We start from the raw sequence: 8,991 nt of genomic DNA on the forward strand, positions 1-8,991 counted from the left end.
GATTTCCTTTTGTGGAAAGGCGTAAAACAGCTTCTATTTACATTACCAAACATCTTTTTGAAAAAACATATAAATTTACCCCCATTAAATGACTAAAATGTCACAAATCAACCGCTTCTAATTCCATTTTTTGACTTTTTTTGATACAGAAAACAAATAACACTTGTTTTTTACACTTTTCAACCTTTAAATTTGTTTTTAGACTCAAGTTTTTCTCTAATTTACCGAAAAACATGCATTTTCCCTATACCTACTGTGTTATTTTGGAAACAAGATGGCGTTCAATTTGTCTTTTACGTAACAATGGGTTTGACTACTCGGTATTTCTATGGCTCTGATCAAGACCAACGATGTATTAAAACAAATGTCTAGAACTCATGTTAGGTCAGTGCACATTATAAAGTATTGTGCTGTTATACACACACAAAGTTTCACGTATGAAGTTGTTTAGAACTATCAGCCAATTTGGTTTCGCAGGAAAAGACAGGAAATTGTTCTTTGAAATTGTTAAGCCTTCCACAGTAAAGCATGTTTACGCCTGCCGATTGTACAGAACGTTATCCACCGTTTTATAACAGTTTTAGACGCAACGTAGCAAACAGCATGCAGTTGACAGCTAACATTTCTGCTCTATTGGCCCTATTTTTGATATGCCAATTAGTAACTTCAGCTTCTGGATATTTTATAAGCTCTTCTTCGGATTGCACAGAATCGTAAGTCAAACTAAAGTTTATTCTCTTGGTCAAACTGTGCATGGATAAAAGTAATTATTTGAACTTGTTTTATTTTAGAGTCATTAACGGAAAGAAGCATTCGGAATGCATATATAGTGGGACGGGTAAGATTGCTGCGTTAAGTAACATTAGGGTGGGTAAAATGGGACACCTCTTTATGTTACTTTCTCGTCCCATTTGGGAGTAAAGAAAAAACATTCAAAGAGGTATTAAAGCGTATTAATGACTTACATCGACTGTTGTTTATTGTTTAAAACACCATCGGGATATTTGGATATTATGTGCTAAAGTGTCCTATTTTACCCCACAGTATACTATATGTGCCTGTGCATTATATCGGCGCCCTAGCTACGTCATAAGCTATTACTGAATATCGAAACGATCATTACAAAGCATGTTGCAACGTATAGTTATACCATTTTAACGTAAACTTATCATTACTTTTGGGAAGCAATAAAACCTGTGTTCTATATATCAATACTTTATCATTGTTTCAGGTGATAAGGCAGGGAATACATGCACCACAAAGTAAGTTTAAACACCCGCACAGTGTGATTTAATCGTTTATCCATAATAATGCACTGCTGCGGTAAATTAGACTCTATACATATTATTATATATAATCTAAATGTATGTATATGTATATATATATAGTATAGCCTACCGTGGGGTAAGATGGAATGCTGTTATAACACCTTTGAATCCCATACTGATCGTATTTGAACATTCAACAACATCATTTAAATTGTAAAACATTAAAACTGTAAACATTCTAAATGAGAAAGCAGAATGAAATGGTGTCCCACCATACCCCACCCTGCTATATATCTATACATAATATGACGTTATAAACGTGGTCGTATATATAGGCCTATATATAGGTGAGTTATAGGCCACTAAAAATAGACATTTATTTGTATGAGTAATTTATTTTTGTTTATTTTAAAACTAAAGCCTATTTGAACTGAAACTTTAATAAAGATTGTTGCTCTTTTTAGATGTGTCGACGGCAAATGTACTTCGAGTTGCGCCAAGTTGTCAGGTAAGACCTTACTACGCTATTGGCTCTAAAACCCTAATAACATTAACTAAAGAAAGTCTGTATCAAACAAGTAATGTCTGTATATAGTGGGGGGTCCTTATCACACCATATCCAAATATCCTGGTCGTGTTTTAAACAATAAGCAACGGTATAGGGGTCCTATAAGGATATGGTTTTATATGTCTTTGAATGTTCTTTGCTTACTACCAAACAGGATGAGAAAAGAAAATGAAAAGGTTACCCATCTCCCCACCGTACTATATTTATTTTATTACTGTTGTCACGTTTATTAAATATTGATTTAATAATTGGCAATAGTCACTGTAATTTAAATTACAGAAGGCGCAGACTGTTTGTCGTCGCTGACAGATTCACAAATCTTGTCGATGAAATTGAAAGATATTATGTGAGTATGGTGCATATAATTTAAAATGCACACTACAAAGTGCGGATTTGTGTTAAGCAACTTTTTAATGGTAAATTATTTATACAGAGAGGTTTGCTCCGTGGGTAACGCTGAGACAGATTCTTAGATCAAACTTGAGTCATAACTTAAAGAACTTGACATTTACGACTAAAAGTCACGGAACTGTTTCTATAAATATTCGGATACAACAGCAGCTATATATGTTTTGGTGTATAAAACTGTGTACGGTATAATAGTCTATATTACGGATCAACGTTATAAACATGTTAATAAAATGATAAAAAGATTAATGCATTTGTTGAAGGAGATCTTATTTAAACAAAATTATATTGATTGTCCGATATCAAAATCCGTCGGCTGTTTTTGAATAAGAAATTTGGATACTAGAAGTTTTCTGTTATCCTCAGTGGAGACGCCTTGTGAGGCTTAGCTTTTTGAGCTTCGAGTTCTGTTGTTGTGTCTGTTCAAGGAACCTAACTTAATATATATGTATATATCTATATACTTAATATATACAGTTAACAATACTGAAATAACAGCACATAGTATACTGACTTAATATATACAGTTCGCAGTACTGACTTAATATACAGTACACAGTAATTTAATTGCATAAATAATTCATGAACGTGGCAAACACGGCGTTTCAAGGATGATCTTCCTGATTGGCTTGAATGTTTGCTTCATAACCCTGGGTTTCTAATTGTTGGTGAAGGCGGCCGCGTAACGTATCTTGCTAAGGTTTCACTTTTTTGTTTCATCTAAAACAATGTGGTATCTTAAAAGGAAAGTTTTCTCTTTCACTTTTTTGTTTCATCCACGATAGTTACCAAGTCTTCTTTTGCTTTTACTGTTAAATTCTCTGCAAAATGGATACGATTAAAACAATAACACAGCGTCCTGAGAAATCCATAACGCCCAAAATAAAGAAAAACTTGTAGGTTCGGTGGGGTAGGACAGGACATCTTTAGCGCATACTATTTAAATATCCTCTACATGTTTTAATAATCAATTAACAGTCTATGTGAGTCGTAATGATAAGGTTTTGTATTTACGTGAATGTTTTCTGTTTACTACAAAATGTGACGAGAAATAGAATGCAAATAGGTCCCATCTTGCCCCACTCCACTATATAGTAATATGGGGTAAGATGGGATACCGTTAGCACCTTAATCCTTCCTAATCGTGTTTTAAACAATTAGGAACAAACTTTTGGAGGCGCGGGCTACAGTAATATATTTTCTGTTATTTTTTGTTTACTACCAAATGAGACAAAAACTATAGTTAAAATATATCCCATTTTACCCCACTCTATAAAATAACATTGCGCAATTATAAAGTGCGACACCAACCTGCGATGCCGGACGCGGCTGTACTGCTGGTTGCGAGATTTGTTAATGAAGAAACGTTCAGGGTTGAAGATGAAACTTTCCCAGGCAGTGAGGTTGCAAAAGACTGAAGAACTGAACTAGACGAAGACGCTTCTGCAATTTATTTATTGTTTAAACCTTAAACATGTTAAAAATGCATGAACGTAAATGTAAAGTAACTTGTTTACCGTCACCTTTGACGGAATAAGACAGTCGTGATAACACGGATGTTGTATTTCATACACCTCATGCCGCTTCTAGGGTGGGGAAGATGGAGCACTTTTAGCACAAAATATCTTAATATTCTGATCGTGTTTTAAACAATTAACAACTGTCCATGGGGGTCGTGATGATACGATTTTATAATTATTTGGATTTTCTCTGTTTACTACCAAATGGGACGGGAAAATAGAACGATAAGGTGTTTCATCTTTCCCCACCCTACCATATATGCTCTGTTTATATTATAAACTGTATAGCAACCAACCTTACGTCGTTATTAGCTTGGGAACATACCTGGAACTGCTACGGATGCCTTTTTTACCATTGATTTTAAAAAAGGTACTTTTGAAGATATTTTTGACATTGCACCACTCTGTAAATCTTTCACTGCTGTTGTGCTGCTACCGGGTAGCATGGAAGCGCGCCGCTGTATTCCTGTAAAATGTAAACAGATTTTAAGGAAAAGAATGTAAATTAGGTTCCGATTGGTGCAATAATCAAATGCACTGAGTAAATTTAACGAGAGTGTCGTGTGTATTGCTACAGCTTTGACGTGACTATTTAAACAGCACGACCACTATAGTCAATAAATTATAAATACAGTCAGATTCCATTACGTTTTTGTGTTTTGATCGTTGTGTTTTCGAAATAGATTTATTTATAAAGTTTATTCAAATTTAATATAACAACTGTGTAGTAAAGAACCAATGTAATTATTACATATGTCGCAACTGTTGTATGTGCCCAAAGTGACACGCTTTTGCGTGTTTTCCTGCAACGAACGAAACTATATTTCTGCTCGGCGAACTACAGACGTAGTTCTGTGTAAAGGTGGCTGTACACAGTATCCGACATTCGAATTCGCATGCGAAGTCGTATGCAAACCCATTACCGAGTTCCGCATGCGGCAGCGAAACCCGGACAAAACAGACAAAACGTACGAATTCCGGATACTGTGTACAGCCAACTTAAAACGTATTTCGGTTATTCTATGTGTTGTGTACAGTGAATGCCGCCAATTTACGATTAAAAACGAGATTAGTATCTATATATTAATCACGTTTATTATGTACACTTCACCTTCCAAACTTGGGAGGCCGCTCATTCCCAACAGTTGTTGGCCATCTTTATCACCGCCCCCAGCAACAAGTTCTGATGGAACTCCAATACCTATACACGGTTACACTTGGGTATGGTTAACAGTTTTGTATTAACTTATGTATAAGTTTGTGGTAATTAAACAATAGTGCTACATCTATATAGTAGGGTGGGGGGAAATGGGACACCTTTAAACTATATTTTCTCGTCCTATTAGTAGTGAACAAAGAACATTTAACGAATTATAAAACTACATCCTCACGATTCCCATACGTATAGATCTACTATGCATCTACATGCTTTGCCACAAGTTCACGTTTCTTTGGTATAATCATTAATTGCGTTGCGTTGCGCACTCATTGTGCGGTGCGCCTTTTTTCTTTTTCTGCCACGTGCGTGCTTTTTGCCAGTTGTAGGTTTTTAGGCAGTTCTAGAGGTTACAGTTATAGTGAAGTTGTATTGTTGTGTGGGAAATATATGTGGTTGACTTACTTTGTTTTTGGGCTGTATATATAGAAGTGTATACCAGTTTTATAATATCCCCCTTTGCAGTGTTTTGTATTTGATACTTCACATATATAAACAGCCTATTGGTGCAGGTTGACCGTTAAGGTACTGTGTAAGCAACGTTGCTGAAAACTGATGACATACCTGGAACCGCTACGGATGCTCTTTTTACCATTGATTTTAAAAAAGGTACTTTTGAAGATATTTTTGACATTGCACCACTTTGTAAATCTTTCACTGCCGCTGTACTGCTACCGGGTAGCATGGAAGCGCGTCGCTGTATATCTGTAAGGGCATATATTGGCAACGTTGAATTAACATTTAGTATGTGTAGCAAAAACAAAGCACCACTCGTATGTTCTTATATACCAGACTTCTACAAACTTATATCATTTTTCAATCAGTTAACTACCTGCTCCCAAAGAGGCGAGGCCACTGCCTTCAGTTTCTTGGCCTGCTTCACCACCCCCAACAGCGCTCAATTCTTGTGGTATTGGTATACCTAAATTAATACATATAGTAGGGTGGGTAAAGATGTGACACTTTTAGCACATATATCCAAATATTCTTATCGTATTTTAAACAATTAACAACGGTTTATGAAAGTCGCGAGGATACGGTTTTTTAACTCTTTAAATATTCTTTGTTTATTACCAAATGGGACGAGAAATTAGCATAAAAAGGTGTCCCATCTTACCCACCCTACTATACAAAAGTAATATGTATAATAATCATTTTCGAGCATAAAGTCTGACTTTGGTAAAAATTAACGACATACCTGGAACTGCTACGGATGCTCTTTTTAACACCGACTTCATAAAAGGTAATTTGGAAGATATTTTTGTCATTGCACCTCTTTGTAAATCTTTCACTGCCGTGGTGCTGCTACCGGGGAGCATGGAAGCGCGCCGCTGTATGTCTGTAAGGGTATATATAGGTAAACCAACGTTTTAACGTTTATGTGTACGAATTGCGAAGCGCCTCTCATTGGTATCACGTCTGCTAGCATATACATACTTTTATGTATTGAATATAAAACTAAAATTTACTACACATTGCGAATGCGATGCGTGTAGAGGTATCACGTCTGCAGAATAAGTTACCTGTAACAGTAAACATGACTTTAATAGACTTTGTGGTACACTGAGTATTTATAAATTTTCCTTACTGTTGGTTTACCGAATTAAAATCCCAATATGACCAGAAATAAACATTATTACACCCTTTTGAGTAACTTATTTATTATGGCGGGACAACGACTTATATAGCCTACTGCTGAAGTTCTGTCTCACGCATACCTCGTGTCCGCTTACGGCTACATGTTTTTATTAACAAAGGGCTAAAAATTTAGACATTTCATAAAAACATAATACCACTGGGAATTGGAACAATTGACGTTCATTGTCCTATCTAATTGCACATATGCCCAAAATGGTTACAGCGTTGAGCCTTGTACCCGTATACACCCTCTGTGCTAGCGGCTTGCCGCTTTGCCACGCTGGGCGTTATCAGATATACGCTAATAAATAAAAAATACCTTCTCCGAAAGAGGCGAATCCACCACCTTCAGTTCCTTGGCCTGCTTCACCACCTTGCGGAAATGCAATACCCAAATTAATAGTTAGTACATATAGTATGGTGGGAGAGTATGGAAACATATTTTTTTGGTCCTATTAGGTATATATAGTAGACAAAAAATATTGAAAGAATTATGCAACCGTTTCTTAATAACTCTAAAAAAGTGTTGGTAATTGTTAAAAATACGACCAGAAAAGGGTGCTAACAGTAACCATCTTACTCCACATTACTGTATGTGCAAAACCTTTAAATATACTTGGCATACACAATATATGATGCGAAATACTGCTTATAGACCAACCTTCCAGATGAAGAGACGATCGCGTGTTTGTTGGAGTAATGGCGTTCCTCCTGGTGCTATTTCTCGCAGGTGGTGCTTCTTCATCATTTTCGTCAATTACTCCAAGCAGGATAAGGACAGGTCCAAGCTTAGTTGTAACTGCGAGGATTGATACACAGTAAGTGATGCTTTTAGTTTTAATTATGTGTAAGCAGTATTACCGAACGTGAATTCATAAGAAGGTAACTTAGCTTCAGCCAACAAAAGCAGGCATTATAATAAATTTTACAAAATTGTTAAAACAATTGCGTTTAAAATAGGAGTACATAACAATGTGTTTACAGAAAAAATCGCGTCGAACCATATTTAAGATAATAATTATCAGAAAAATGACTTTTTAAGCTCTATATCGTACCATATATCCCAGGTGGGGTCTTCTTTAGTTTCGGCAATAATCTAAAATTAAAATAAATGAAGTTTTATTTTACGTGAATAAAAATAAACACCGCCAAAACGTAGGAAAAATCGTCAAAAATACTAGGTTATATTTTAAATTCCAACATGCTTATTTAAAGGATAAAAAGTATACGAACTGTTCAGTCGCATCATATTCTTACTTTTTGCCTATTTTTTTGCACATTGCTATCAATGCCTTTAGACCGATTACCATAGTCGCGGCAGTCGCTCCCGTTGCGGCTGCAGTTGCTCCTAAGCTTGGTGGTGTGACTGCTGCAACTGTAAACATATAGAAGAATAAATATTCCATTTTTTATGGCTTAGCATTCTGTCGAACATAACATAACAGAAATTTTGTTTATGTCTCCGAATACAGCAACGAAAATAGGATTATAAGAGCGAAAATAAGGTAATTAGCAGTAAAACGACAGTCGTTTAAAATACGCTACCGGTAAAGACTACTTAAGTTAAACTGTCAAAAATACGTAGCTGTACAATGTGTTTATTATCGGTGTTGTGTGACCTTGTGCAGCGCACAAATAGACTGTGCAAGAATAATTCTATGAAGTGTTTTTAATTTAGTACTTACAAACGTCAGCGCGAATAATTCCAGTACTGTGCATAGGACACTAAAATTATACCCTTTATATAACCCGCCAAATACTTGGAATGATTTAGGTTCTAGTATCGGTCCCGCGTATAGATTAACAAGTCGCTATGACATATACACAGCATCCATTCTAAACAAAGTGTGTCGTCTCATTGTTTACTATATAAATTACTTGGAAAATAATAAACCGCTACATGCCACGTGTAAAGATGTGTTGCAATTTAAACTGTGTCTTGACCTTAGCACCTATAAGTGAGTAAACATATAGTTTACCCGCCGCAATTTTAAGTATAAATTCGTAATGGTTTATCACGTTGTTGTTTTTTTATATACAGTAGGACATATTTTCATTATATTTTCTGGTCCCATTTGAAAGTAAAATAAGAGCATTTAAAGAATTATAAAACCGCAGCCTTATGACACCCATAGATCATTGTTAATTAATTGTTTGAAATACGACCAGGATGTTTAGCTGTTATATGCTAAAAGTGTCCCGTCTTCCCCCACCCTATATACTACATCTTATTTAACGTCTATGATCAAGAAATAAGCAATTGTTTTTCCTGCCGAAATATATAAACCGTCATGGTATTACAAAAAAAAAGATAACTGAATGTCAAAAACATCTTACTATTAATTAAGTCTTCCGTAAATATAAAAGCATATG

General features: G+C 35.5%; 3 protein-coding genes across 4 annotated transcripts in view; 1 reads left to right on the top strand and 2 right to left on the bottom strand.

Annotated features, from left to right (window-relative positions):
• The window catches only part of LOC100175081, a 2,956-nt gene extending 459 nt beyond the window's left edge, over positions 1-2,497 (top strand). Inside the window, exons 1-6 of one of the 2 annotated variants that reach the window (XM_002127254.3) lie at positions 443-713; positions 792-838; positions 1,232-1,262; positions 1,733-1,776; positions 2,116-2,182; positions 2,270-2,497. In XM_002127254.3, coding sequence (XP_002127290.2) covers positions 529-713; positions 792-838; positions 1,232-1,262; positions 1,733-1,776; positions 2,116-2,182; positions 2,270-2,309 — 414 coding nt within the window. In that variant the 5' untranslated portion in view covers positions 443-528 and the 3' untranslated portion in view covers positions 2,310-2,497. Of the gene's footprint in view, positions 1-442; positions 714-791; positions 839-1,231; positions 1,263-1,732; positions 1,777-2,115; positions 2,183-2,269 lie in introns of those variants that run through there. The other variant, XM_009860336.3, reaches the window with a different exon arrangement.
• Positions 2,498-2,791: 294 nt separating this feature from the next.
• Positions 2,792-7,058, bottom strand: LOC113474269. Its single transcript, XM_026834647.1, has 8 exons — positions 6,938-7,058; positions 6,179-6,319; positions 5,813-5,902; positions 5,545-5,685; positions 4,876-4,965; positions 4,090-4,230; positions 3,556-3,687; positions 2,792-3,065 (listed from the first exon to the last, which is right to left on the bottom strand). Exons 1-8 carry the CDS (start codon positions 7,056-7,058, stop codon positions 3,004-3,006), a joined length of 918 nt encoding a protein of 305 aa, XP_026690448.1. The 3' UTR covers positions 2,792-3,003.
• A 63-nt stretch (positions 7,059-7,121) lies between these two features.
• Positions 7,122-8,247, bottom strand: LOC113474277. The gene is made up of 3 exons (XM_026834704.1): positions 7,876-8,247; positions 7,674-7,714; positions 7,122-7,417 (listed from the first exon to the last, which is right to left on the bottom strand). Exons 1-3 carry the CDS (start codon positions 8,022-8,024, stop codon positions 7,155-7,157), a joined length of 453 nt encoding a protein of 150 aa, XP_026690505.1. The 5' UTR covers positions 8,025-8,247; the 3' UTR covers positions 7,122-7,154.
• Between the last annotated feature and the right edge of the window lie 744 nt (positions 8,248-8,991).

Source organism: Ciona intestinalis, chromosome 5 (assembly GCF_000224145.3).
Source record: "Ciona intestinalis chromosome 5, KH, whole genome shotgun sequence".
In the NCBI taxonomy this organism is placed as follows: Eukaryota; Metazoa; Chordata; class Ascidiacea; order Phlebobranchia; family Cionidae; genus Ciona; species Ciona intestinalis.